This window comes from Schistocerca americana, chromosome 5, assembly GCF_021461395.2.
Source record: "Schistocerca americana isolate TAMUIC-IGC-003095 chromosome 5, iqSchAmer2.1, whole genome shotgun sequence".
Lineage (NCBI taxonomy): Eukaryota > Metazoa > Arthropoda > Insecta > Orthoptera > Acrididae > Schistocerca > Schistocerca americana.
In genome coordinates this window covers 177,167,021-177,181,005 of record NC_060123.1, presented here as the reverse complement: position 1 = coordinate 177,181,005, position 13,985 = coordinate 177,167,021, and the positions used below count along the sequence as shown (strand labels likewise).

Here is a 13,985-nt window from a genome sequence, read left to right as displayed (position 1 = left end):
TGTTAATTGGGTGGACAGCAGAATACCTCTTTTGGAGGGGTGGGAAGAAATTTTGGTAAGATGTTCCTCATTTCCAAGCATGGTGACAGGTAGCTGATGTCCAGGCAAAAAATTTGCCTAAGTTGTTCCAGTATGGAGGCAGTGCTTTTGGAGTTGGTTTATGGTGATGGTTGGAGAATTAGGGGCTTGTGTGAAAATATTATGGGAGATATGTTCACAGACTAGTTTTGGAGGATAGAGCCTGTAAAGGCCTTAGTAAGATCTTCAGCTTACTGGGGAAGAATTGCTTATCATTACAGATTTGATATCTGCAGTTGGCCAGACTATGGGAGGGACTTTTTAATTTGTAAGGAATAGCAGCTATCAAAATAGAGGAACTGTTGGTGGTAGGTGGGCTTGATATGGGCAGAGGCTCTTATGGAGACACCGGAGAAGTGGAGTTCAGTTTCTAGGAAGGCAGCATGCTGGGCTGAGGAGGACCAGTTGAAACAGATGCAACAGAAGGTGTTGAGGCTGTGGCTCTGGTTTTGCTTTTGTCTTGGCCATGTGTCCTGGTCATGAAGGTACCATCTATGGACCTGAACAAGATGGGAGTGGAAGCTCCAATCTCCATCCAGCCATTATGGAATAGGATTCCATAGTTTTTGCTAAAATACTTCAGGCAAATGCCCATATGGTTCCTACTACAAAGCCACAACTGACTGCCTTTCTGATTCTTGTCAAACTAGACCTGTAAGCACATAAATGGCTGTATATATAAATTACATCTTTTCCCCTTTATTTAATATCCTTTAATAGTGGTCCACATATGAATATAACTACTACCACTACTATTATTAAAGAGAAGTATATGGTTAAGGATGTAGTTGGTCAGGTGTACCTGTATGAGAAATGAGTGGTACTTTTGAAGTTATGTTGACTTTGCTGACAGTTGTGTTCTGCAGCTATGTACTTATTGGTCTTCTACCTTTATATTAATTTAATATTTGTTTTATCCTTGATTCATGAAACTGACTTTCCCTGGTCACTCTCAGGGCTAACTTAGGTATAGAAAAGTGTCCAAGAAAAAACTTGTCTGCTGCTTGGAGAGTCATCGTGATGCAGTTTGTGTTAATTCTCTTTGAGTATACTAACTCACTTACTACTGTATTTAAGACTCTGTGACTTACATAATTTTTCTTTATTGTATAAACCTGCTTGCTCAGGAATCATGAGGTATTTAATCCCTGCAAGCTCCCATCACCCACACAACCACAAACATGCAGCTTTCCTTTCAGTGGTGTATTGCCTCATATCTGTTCCATCATCTGAATCAGCCTTTTGAACAGAACTACAGACCATCAATTATATTGCTTCTAGCAAAGGCCATAGCTTTGCCTTGATTGATAATATATTATGAAAAAGGAAAATGTCTAAAATTACACCACTTCTGTACACTGGCCAACAGCAATTGGTAAGTAGGTATAAAGCCTGCTGCAAAATCCCATATATTGGCAACATTTCAGACAACTTTTCAAAGAAGTTAGTCTCACAACTGAAGACCTGCATTTCATAGTACCAATAGCATATTAAAATTTTTATTCAGTAGTAAAGACAAATTGCAATATTTGGCATGGAGTGGAATGTGTAAAATCACATGCAAGCAGTGTGAAAAAGTATATATTGGTTGGCGAGGCAGAACTGTGGTAACTAGGCTATCTGAACATGCAAGAAGTTGGAGATTAACAAAGAAAGGTTCTAGCTTTGCCAGTCACCTTTTAACAGAACACCATTCATATGTTGTAGAATGTGAAGTTTTATGCTCTCTTACAAAAAGCAGAGACCCTACTGGAAGTCAACAGACACGTGATCACGTGATACATATAGCTAGCTTAGCATTAAATGATCAGACTCAATTTCCCTTTTCCCCTTTGTTAAAATAAGTTTTTGTTACAAATAATGGATTCTCATTGTCAATTAATCTTATTTCTCAACAGTTGTTAAATGTATCTCCACATAAAAACTGGATTCCCCTGTTTTTTAGTTAATAGTGTATAATCATTTCTAAGTGACAAAAAATGTAATGTTTTCTTATGTAAACACTCTGCCATTTTTGTATCTTCTGTGCAAATAATATCTGTGTAAGTTGCACATCATGTTTAGCCATCCTTTTGACATACAGCTAGCTGTCTCTTGAAGGTGGCCTAAGAAGCTGAAAGCCAGTGCATGACCAAATAAATGTAATTTTGCAGAAACATTGTGAAGTGTTTTCCTTTTTAATATTATCATCATGTGGTGCCAAGCACCAACAAAAAATTCAGTTAAGATCCTGCCCACAGTACTATTCTATAAGACAAGAAAGGATATACCAATCCAAAATACACCGTTCAGAGGATTTCAGGTGTAAGGTATCTAACGATTAATCTCTTTAAAATCTATAGCTTGTTGCAGACATGATCAACTTGCTGTTACCATGAAAGTCTGCCATCTTCATGTAAAATGAAGACCTTACACCCTGAACAAGCTTTTGACAGGATTTCATCATTCGCAGTATTCTATTTGAATCAGTATGTTTAAAGTGGGTAATATTTGTTTTTGCTGCATTAACTTTAAAATTATCACTTACAAATTGAACTTTTGATTTTTAATGGAGTTTTGAACCTCCTCACTAAAGCTGGGCTCATTGCTCATCCAAAGCCCAAACATTTCATTATCATACATAGTAAATGGAGCCTCATTGCCTACACAACTTGGAAAATCATTCACATAACAAATGTAAAGGAATGGCTCTAAAATGGAGACCTAAGTGACACTAAAATTTATGTTTCTTCTTCTTGGTCATCTTCTCTCTCTCTAGTACTTCTCTATTATCACATATAATTCATGTACACTGCTCATCTTTTAAATATGTTTCTAGAAACTGTATGGGTTTTCCAGTGACACCACTCATTGCAAGATTTGATGAAAGTGGATCTACTTCTACTTCTACATCTACATCTATACACCTCTGTGAGGCCCAATTGTACCAGTTATTAGGGTCTCTTCCCGTTCTATTCATTTAGGAGCAAGGGAAGAATGATTGTTTGAATAACTCTGTGCCTGCAGTAATTATCCTATAATCTTCTCCTCAGAATCCCTATGTGAGTGATATGAGAGATACGTGGATACATGGGGGGTTGGGGGTTATAGTATATTCCTTAAGTAATCATTCAAAGTCAGTTCTTGACACTTTGTTAACAGACTTTTTTGGGATAGTGTACATCTATTTACAAGAGTGCTCCAGCTGTTTCTTCAGTATCTCTGTGACACTCTCCCATTTATTAAACAAACCTGTAATAGTTCATACTGTCCTTCTCTGTATACACTCAATAACCCATGTTAGTCATGTCTGGTACAGGTCCTACATACTTGAGCAATATTCTAGAATCAGTCACAAGAGTGATTTGTAAGCAATCTCGTTTGTAGACTGACTGCACTTTCACAGTATTCTGCCAACAACTGAGCCTATGTGATCATTACATTTCATATCCCTACAAAGTGTTAAACCCATGTATTTGTAGGAGTTGGCCAGTTTCAACAGTGAGTTATTGATATTATAGCATACTACGTTTTTTCATTTTGTGAAGTAAAAAATTTTACATTTCTAAATGTTTAAAGCAAGGTGTCAATCTCTGCACCACATTGAAATCTTATCAAGATCTGACTGAATATTAATGCAGCTTCTTTCAGATTGTTCTTCATTATAGATAACTGCATCATCCACAAAAAGCCTGATTTTACTATTAATATTGTGTGCAAGGTCATTAATATACAAAATAAACAGCAAGGGTCCCAACACACTTCCTTGAGACACACCCAAATTTACTTCTATATCTGATGATGATGCTCCAGCCAAGATAACATGCTGTGTTCACCCTACCAAAAAATCCTAATCCAGTCACAAATCTCACTTGATACCCATTACAGTCTTACTTTTAACAATAAGCATAGATGTGGTACAGGGTCAAATGATTTTTGGAAGCCAAGAAATACTACATTTACCAGACTGCCTTGATCAAAAGCTTTCGGTATGTTCTGTGTGAAAAGTGTGAGTTAGGTTTCACATGACTGATATTTTCAGAAACCATGCTGGTTAGCATTGAGGAGATCATTCTATTCAAGATATCTCATTATGTTTGAGCTCAGAGTATATTCTAAGTCTACAACAAATCAACGTCAAGAATATTCAACAGTAGCTAGGGGATCACTTCTACTACCCTTCTAGTAGACAGGTGTGTTCTGTGCTTTTTTCCAAGAACTGGGCACAGTTTTTTTTTTTCTTCAAGGGATCTACAACAAATTACAATTAGAAGACGGACTAATTCAGCTGCAAATTCAGTATAGATTCTGACAGGGATCCATTGGGCCCTGGAGCTTTGTTCAGTTTTAACGATTTCAGCTGTTTCTTAAAACCACTGACACTAATACTTACTTCACTCATCTTTTCATTGGTATAAAGATTAAATTGGGGCAATTTTCCTGGGTTTTCCTTTGTAAAGGAACATTTGAAAATTGAGTTACGCATTTCAGCTTTTACTCTGCTACTCTCAATTTCAGTTCTTCTCTCATTTGCTAAGGACTGGACACTAACTTCTTAGGTGCCACTTACGACCTTTACATATGACTAGAATTTCTTTGGATTTTGTGAAATGTTATTTGACAGTATACTGCTATGGTAGTCATTATAGGCATGGCGCATTGCTCTCTTGAGAGCCAAAAGTGTTTCATTCAGCATTTCCCTATTGGTAACTCTAAGCTTTGTTTTATGCCTAATACGCAGTAATCCCTCTCTCTTTAGAAGTTTCTGTACAGTGACTATATACCATGGAGGTTCCCTCTTATTATGAACTGTTCTACTGGGTACAAAGATACATCCCGTGTGCTATCAACTATTCCATCAAAAACTGCTTGTTATATTATTGTGTTCCAAGATGCTTTTTAGCATTAGTCTCTCAGTCACCTACCTGAATGTTGAGATTAAGGTAATAGATCTTTTTTGTGTTAAGGTTTGACAACAGCCATTTTCAAGTTGTCAGGAAATACACTTTCTTCAAGCACACAGTTTAGTAGATGAACTAATGGTTTCACTAACTCATGTTTACACTTAGTCTGTAGAAATGGAGTAATTTCCTTTTAGCCTGTTGACTTTTTATTTCTGAGTTTATCAATCAGTTGCAGAAAATCATCTGTACCTAATGCAGTTCTGTTTGCTAGCTGTTTCCTTCATGTGGATACTGAGTGTACTGTTTGATTTAGACATCAATTTCAGTGATATCTATGAAGTAATCTTAAAAATATTGGTAGCTAGAAAGGAATCATAAATGTCACCATTATTAGTAATTAACTCTATGTTATTAATATTAATTTGTATTGCATTCCTCTAATTTGATTTAGAGTTGACCAACAAGGCTCCAAAATGTTACCTGAAGATTGTATCTGTTGGCTAATACTTTCTGTTTTTAATCTCCAGGTCTTTTTGTGAAATGATATTTTCACTGCTTGTAGTATTCTTTCCATAACTCAGTGCAGTCAATAGTGTATACTCAATTTAATGGCACAGGTTTTAATCGTACATTTGGGTTTTTATGGATGTTAACTTTTTTTGTATATGAGATGGTACTGTTAATGAGTGCAGCCAGAACTTCCAAGCGAGTGTTTCATTTATTGTTGGTCCAAATGGTAATAATTACAGAGTATGAGATTCTGCATGGAGATGGTATTCATTTGTACTTATAAATTTTTATTGGTTTCAATCAAGTATTACATTTGAGTTCAACATAAATGATCTGAGAGGTGACCATTTATAGTGTCGGCTGCAAGCAAGGGGAAAGTAGAGCATTAATTTTTCCTGAGGGCATGAAGCTTTACTGAATGGTTAAATGATGATGGTGTCCTTGTGGGTAAAATATTCCGGAGGTAAAATGGTCCCCCATTCAGATCTCTGGGCAGGGACTACTCAGGAGGACGCTGTTATCAGGAGAAAGAAAACTGGCGTTCTATGTTTCGGAGCATGGAATGGGAAATGGATAGGTTAAAGTTAGATATAGTGGGAATTAGTGAAGTTCAGTGGCAGGAGTAACAAGACTTCTGGTCAGGTGAATACAGGGTTGGTAAATACAAAATCAAATAAGGGTACTCCAGGAGTAGATTTAACAATGATTAAAAAAACAGGAGTGTGAGTAAGCTGCTACAAACAGCATAGTGATAGCATTAATGTAGCAAAGATAGAAACGAAGCCCACACCTACCATAGTAGTACAAGTTTATATGCCAACCAGCTCCGCAGATGACAAAGAGATTGATGAAATGTATGATGAGATAAAAGAAATTATTTAGATAGTGAAAGGAGACAAAAATTTAATAGTCATGGGTGACTGGAATTCAATATTAAGAAAAGGAGGAGAAGGAAAAGTAGTAGGTGAATATGAAATGAGAGTAAGGAATGGAAGAGGAAGCTGTCTGGTGGCCATTTTCACAGAGCATAACTTAATCATAGCTAACACTTGGTTCAAGATAATGAAAGAAGGTTTTATACATGGAAGAAGCCTGGAGACACTGGAAGGTTTCAGATAGATTATATAATGGTAAGACAGAGATTTAGGGACCAGGTTTTAAATTGTAAGACATTTCCAGGGGCAGATGTGAACTCTGACCACAATCTATTGGTTATGAACTGTAGATTAAAACTGAAGAAACTGCAAAAAGGTGAGAATTTAAGGAGATGGGACTTGGATGAACTGAAAGAACCAGAGGTTGTAGAGAGTTTCAGAGAGAGCATTAGGGAATGATTGACAAGAACAGGGGGAAAGAAATACAGTAGAAGATGAATGGGTAGCTTTGAGAGATGAAATAATGAAGGCAGCAGAGGATCAAGTAGGTAAAATGATGAGAGCTAGTAGAAATCCTTGGATAACAGAAGAGATATTGAATTTAATTGATGAAAGGAGAAAATGTAAAAATGCAGTAAATGAAGCAGGCAAAAAGGAATATAAATGTCTCAAAAATGAGATCGACAGGAAAAATGGCTAAGCAGGGATGGCTAGAGGACAAATGTAAGGATGTAGAGTCATATATCACTAGGGGTAAGGTAGATACTGCCTACAAAAAAATTAAAGAGACCTTTGGAGAAAAGAGAACCACTTGTATGAATATCAAGAGCTCAGATGGAAACCCAGTTCTAAGCAAAGAAGGGAAAGCAGAAAGGTGAAAGGAGTATATAGAGGGTCTATACAAGGGCGATGTACTTGAGGACAATATTATGGAAATGGAAGAGGATGTAAATGAAGATGAAAGGAGATATGATACTGCGTGAAGAGTTTGACAGAACACTGAAAGATCTAAGTCGAAACAAGGTCCCGGGAGTAGACAACATTCCATTAGAACTACTGATAGCCTTGGGAGAGCCATCCCTGACAAAACTCTACCATCTGGTGAGCAAGATGTATCAGATAGGCAAAATACCCTCAGACTTCAGGAAGAATATAATAATTCCAATCCCAAAGAAAGCAGGTGTTGACAGATGTGAAAATTACCAAACTATCACTTTAATAAGTCACAGCTGCAAAACAGTAACACGAATTCTTTACAGACGAATGGAAAAACTGGTAGAAGCCGACCTCGGGGGAGATCAGTTTGGACTCCATAGAAATGTTGGAACATGTGAGGCAATACTGACCCTATGACTTATCTTAGAAGATAGATTAAGGAAAGGTAAACCTACATTTCTAGCATTGGTAGACTTAGAGAAAGCTTTTGATAATTCTGATTGGAATACTTCTCTTTCAGATTCTGAAGGTGGCAGTGCTCAGATACATGGAGCGAAAGGCTGTTTACAATTTTTACAGAAACCAGATGGCAGTTATAAGAGTTGAGGGGCATGATAGGGAAGCAGTGGTTGGGAAGGGAGTGAGACTGGGTTGTAGCCTATCCCCAATGTTATTCAATCTGTATATTGAGCAAGCAGTAAAGGAAACAAAATAAAAATTCAGAGTAGGAACTAAAATCCATGTAGAAGAAATAAAACCTTTGAGGTTTGGCTATGACATCGTAATTCTGTCAGAGACAGCAAAGGACCTGGAAGAGCAGTTGAATGGAATGGAGAATGCCTTGAAAGGAAAATATAAGATGAACATCAACAAAAGCAAAACAACGATAATAGAATGTAGTCGAATTAAATCGGGCGATGCTGAGGGAATTAGATTAGGAAATGAGACACAGTACTAGATGAGTTTTTCTATTTGGGGAGCAAAATAACTGATGATGGTTGAAGTAGAGAGGATATAAAATGTAGACTGGCAATGGCAAGGAAAGCATTTCTGAAGAAGAGAAATTTGTTAACATCGAGTATGGATTTAAGTGTCAGGAAGTCGTTTCTGAAAGTATTTGTGTGGAGTGTAGCCATGTATGGAAGTGAAACATGGACAATAAATAGTTTAGGCAAGAAGAGAATAGAAGCTTTCAAAATGTGGTACTACAGAAGAATGCTGAAGATTAGATGGGTAGATCACATAACTAATGCAGAAGTACTGAAAAGAATTGGGGAGAAGAGAAATTTGTGACACATCTTCACTAGAAGAAGGGATCAGTTGGTAGGACCTGTTATGAGGCATCAAGGAATAACCAATTTAGTATTGGAGGGCAGTGTGGAGCGTAAAAATTGTAGAGGGAGACCAAGAGATGAATACACTAAGCAGATTTAGAAGGATGTAGGTTGCAGAAGTTATTGGGAGATGAAGAGGCTTGCACAGAGTAGAGTAGCATGGAGAGCTGCATCAAACCAGTCTCAGGACTGAAGACCACAACAACAACAATTTTAACTCATGGCATGCAGAGAACAGATCGTCGCTCGTAACTGCAAAAAAATTCGTTGTGTATAATTTGTGTGCTCATAATTTGTTATAACATGGAAGTGAACTTCCTTGTATTTAGCTATTCCAGTGGTTAAAAGTGCAAGTAGATGTTTTGTCAGCATCTTTCACCATAATGACAAGACATATATTTTTATTTGTTTCGGGATGTCATAACTTAAGTAACCAGACAGAATGTAATAAATATTGGTATTCTAAAATGTCTTCCTTACTTTCATAACATACATACCTACAGCTAGTCCAGGATCACTGTTCATTGTTTGTACAATTTCTGCACCTTTATTATATATTACCCAGTTTGGATCTATTTGTGAGTCACCTTCAGGGTCCAGAACCACTGTTTGATATGTCCTGGAGAGAGATATAGTTTTTTTTTTATTTCCATGGTTACAAATAGGAAAAATTACTAAAAAATTAATTTAATGTCATTGTTATAAAAAATTCATTTATTTTTCATGAACATACATTAGCTTTATTGGTAGTGAAACATTGCTAGATATTATGTGTCTGTAACTGAGAAATAACTATAAAATAAAACAAAAAATAGTTTATTTTAAATGAGTGAATAACTTGTGTACTTGAAACCTGGCTCAAAGGAGAGGTAACCTGACAGGGTTGTGGTGTGGTGGAATAGTAATGAATAATAAATATCAATTTATTCATCTCACGATATACATTATTAATCATCTGATTAATAATTCATTTTCATAAAATTATAGCTAATGAAATGGAACACTATTCTTAAATTTTTGAGAATAAATGATTGATCAATCAAGTTTGATGTATGATCTGTGAAAGTGTTGTTTATTCATTGTCTGATTTCTGGTTTGCTTGTTGATAAATTGCTTTTTTCTGCAATAAATATGATTATCATTACACAAGAAATTAGCGTGGATATTTATTTGCGAGTGTTGATTTTGCCTGCATTAATGGTGACCCTGATATAAGAGTAGTTTTACGGTACACAAGTATTTTCTGCATCTCGCAAAATACGATTTTGGCACGGGGGTGCACATAAACAGTTATACACCATTGGCAGTGGAAACCACCATCAACAGCAAGAGATTTAGGATTTGGAACTCTTTTCACTTGCATAACACTCAATGAATGCAAGGCCATGAGTCAATCCAAACTTGGAGCAAGAGCAGTCATACATTTTGAGTACCCACACTATGCCTGGAAGCGACATCAAACCAGATCTGACAGGTTACTGATTCCGCTACTCTCATCTGTGTCATGGCCACACACAGGTGTTAAAGACTTTCTCCCCACCAGCTTGTGCAGTTCTTCTGCATCATGATTACAATTACAGGCCCTGCCATTTTCACCTGCACAACCGGAAACATGGTTCATGCTTGTGGAAAATGTTTTTGTTCATTGGTGGGTCACTGAAGACTATGAACAGTTTACACTGATGATCAGCAACCTGGGCTAGTATGTGACCACTTTAATTTCAGGCATTATTTTGCCCCCACCTCACCAATGATCCTACCTTGCTCTCAAAATGGCTAAACTATCTCATGGAGAGGTTAAACAAATGCTGTATCATGAAAGGCTTCATGAGAGCTTTGATGATTTATTGTAACATGCATGGCAAGAACAGGTGCCTTCACATATTCAGCTATCTTTGAATGTGCATGAAGGGCAACCCTTACATAGGTTACTGCAGGTTGCTGATTGGGTGCATGCAACACAAGATTTGACTGCTATGGTGGCCATGGCGTCAACAGCTACCAATGTTCCAGCCGACTACTACTGACAACTGCCAAGCTCACATGAAGACATGACATCTCACTGTGCCGTCACCTCTTACTGACACTCAAAGACCGTAGGTGAAAAATTCTGAAGTGTAAGTGCCATGGTTGAGACGATGACCAAGCAGGTTGTTACAACTATGGACTGGTCTTAATGAAAGCTCTAGTTCACACCATTCTTCCATTCCGCAGTCTCAAGATCACAGACAATTCCAAGCTAGTTCTACTAACATCTGCTGGTATCTAGACATCTTGGATCTCATGCTATGAAGTGTACAAAGCTGTGAAACTACTCATTTGTGACCTGGATTTGGCACAACAGATCGCCACACCTACAAATAACACTACCACCAAAAGGAGTGTAGTCTCATGGCTGTAGTCTCATCGGCAGATATGCCACTTCTAGCAGTACAGCATCTGCTCAGACAACTAAAGCACTACCACCTCCTGTGCACATTACAACATGACAGCGGGTACACATTTTGGACAAAATTTCTGGTTTGGTTTTCTTGATTGACACTGGCTGCGAGGCACCTACTTCATGTGCAACTGATGTAATGTCTGATGAGTTTCTACGTTTAATGGCTATAAACAATTCCATTACCCTCTTTAAGCCAAAAGATCTGATGATTGATATTGGTTTTGCTTCCCATTTCAAGTGAACTTCTGCAATTGCCAACAATGCTGTCTATCTTAGGTGCTGATCTTCTTTCACATTTTGCATTTACTGTGTACTTGACAAATGCGTGTCTAATAAATGGGTCTGTCAGTTGCAAAGTGATTGAGCTCAGGGTGATTCTGCTGTTGACATGCTGAATATAGTCGACATTATAAGCACACAGTTCTCTCAGGGCACTATCATTGTGCATATGATGGAGGTTTCATTGGTGCCACAGAGGCTGATGCAGCATTGCAGAGTTAAGCACCATACCATGCACCATATACAGGGTGTTTAAAAAATGACTGGTATATTTGAAACGGCAATAAAAACTAAACGAGCAGCGATAGAAATACACCGTTTGTTGCAATATGCTTGGGACAACAGTACATTTTCAGGTGGACAAACTTTCAAAATTACGGTAGTTACAATTTTCAACAACAGATGGCACTGCAAGTGATGTGAAAGATATAGAAGACAACGCAGTCTGTGGATGCGCCATTCTGTACGTCGTCTTTCTGCTGTAAGCGTGTGCTGTTCACAACGTGCAAGTGTGCTGTGGACAACATGGTTTATTCCTTAGAACAGAGGATTTTTCTGGTGTTGGAATTCCACCGCCTAGAACACAGTGTTGTTGCAACAAGACGAAGTTTTCAACAGAGGTTTAATGTAACCAAAGGACCGAAGAGTGATACAATAAAGGATCTGTTTGAAAAATTTCAACGGACTGGGAACGTGACGGATGAACGTGCTGGAAAGGTGGGGCGACCGCATACGGCAACTACAGAGGGCAACGCGCAGCTAGTGCAGCAGGTGATCCAACAGCGGCCTTGGGTTTCCGTTCGCCGTGTTGCAGCTGCGGTCCAAATGACGCCAACGTCCACGTATCGTCTCATGCGCCAGAGTTTACACCTCTATCGATACAAAATTCAAACGCGGCAACCCCTCAGCGCCGCTACCATTGCTGCATGAGAGACATTCGCTAACGATATAGTGCACAGGATTGATGACGGCGATATGCATGTGGTTTACTGACGAAGCTTATTTTTACCTGGACGGCTTCGTCAATAAACAGAACTGGCGCATATGGGGAACCGAAAAGCCCCATGTTGCAGTCCCATCGTCCCTGCATCCTCAAAAAGTACTGGTCTGGGCCGCCATTTCTTCCAAAGGAATCATTGGCCCATTTTTCAGATCCGAAACGATTACTGCATCTCGGTATCTGGACATTCTTCGTGAATTTGTGGCGGTACAAACTGCCTTAGACAACACTGCGAACACCTCGTGGTTTATGCAAGATGGTGCCCGGCCACATCGCACGGCCGACGTCTTTAATTTCCTGAATGAATATTTCGATGATCGTGTGATTGCTTTGGGCTATCCGAAACATACAGGAGGCGGCGTGGATTGGCCTCCCTATTCGCCAGACATGAACCCCTGTGACTTCTTTCTGTGGCGACACTTGAAAGACCAGGTGTACCGCCTGAATCCAGAAACAATTGAACAGCTGAAGCAGTACATCTCATCTGCATGTGAAGCCATTCCGCCAGACACGTTGTCAAAGGTTTCAGGTAATTTCATTCAGAGACTATGCCATATTATTGCTACGCATGGTGGATATGTGGAAAATATCGTACTATAGAATTTCCCAGACCGCAGCGCCATCTGTTGTTGAAAATTGTAACTATTGTAATTTCAAAAGTTTGTCTGCCTGAAAATGCACTGTTGTCCCAAGCATATTGCAACAAACGGTGTATTTCTATCGCTGCTCGTTTAGTTTTTATTGCCGTTTCAGATATACCGGTCATTTTTGAAACACCCTGTAGGTATGACTCCAGGCCCACCTGTTTCACAATGCATCTGCAGGATTGTACCAGAATGCCTAATAGAGACTAAAGCAATCTTTGAAGAAATACTTCAGTTGAGTTATACATTGTTTCAACAGCCCAAGGGCATCTCATGTACCTGGTCCAGAAGAAGGATGCTTTGTGGCATTCTGTGCTGAATAATGTGAAATGAATGCTAGCAGTTTATCAGACAGGTATCCCATACCTAATACCAAGACTTTTCATGTACTTTGGCAGGCATAAATGTTTTCATTGTTCTGAATAGCCTCAAGGCTTGTAATCAAATTCTGGTAGTGCCTAGTGAAACACCAAAAACAGTAATGATTATGCATTTCGATCTTTTTGAATTCTTGTTAAAGACATTCAGAATCAAAATCACTGCTAACACTTGGCAACATTTAATTGGCAAAGTTTTGCCAGGACTAACATTTTGTTTTACATATTTGTATGCTGTTCTATTATTCTCGTCTAATGCTCAGTTACACAACAGAGATGTTCATGAAATACAACAGAGACTATGAAGCCATGGCATTGTATTAAACGAGGATATATGCATCACACGCAAAAGTGAAGTAGCTTTTTTCATCCATAGGGCCTTGGCTCATGGTATCTACCCACTACAAGAGAAGATACCCATTTTACATGATCTTCTGAAGCCAAAGGATTATGAATAGTTGAGATGTTTTCTGGGCATGGTGAATTTTTATTGCTATCATCTTCTGGCAACATTTTACATTCAAAAACCTTTGATGAACTCACCTCCAGTCACAACACCAAGGACAAACGAGCACTAACGTGGACTCCAGAAATGGACAAAGCTTCCAGTGATCTCATGGAAGCAG

At 38.4% G+C, this 13,985-nt stretch overlaps 1 protein-coding gene across 1 annotated transcript in view; it reads right to left on the bottom strand.

Annotated features, from left to right (window-relative positions):
- The window catches only part of LOC124615417 (cartilage oligomeric matrix protein), a 394,327-nt gene that overhangs the window by 28,214 nt on the left and 352,128 nt on the right, over window positions 1-13,985 (bottom strand). Inside the window, exon 19 of the mRNA XM_047143289.1 lies at window positions 9,114-9,235. Within this exon, the coding sequence (XP_046999245.1) occupies window positions 9,114-9,235 (122 nt within the window). The remainder of the gene's footprint in view (window positions 1-9,113; window positions 9,236-13,985) is intronic.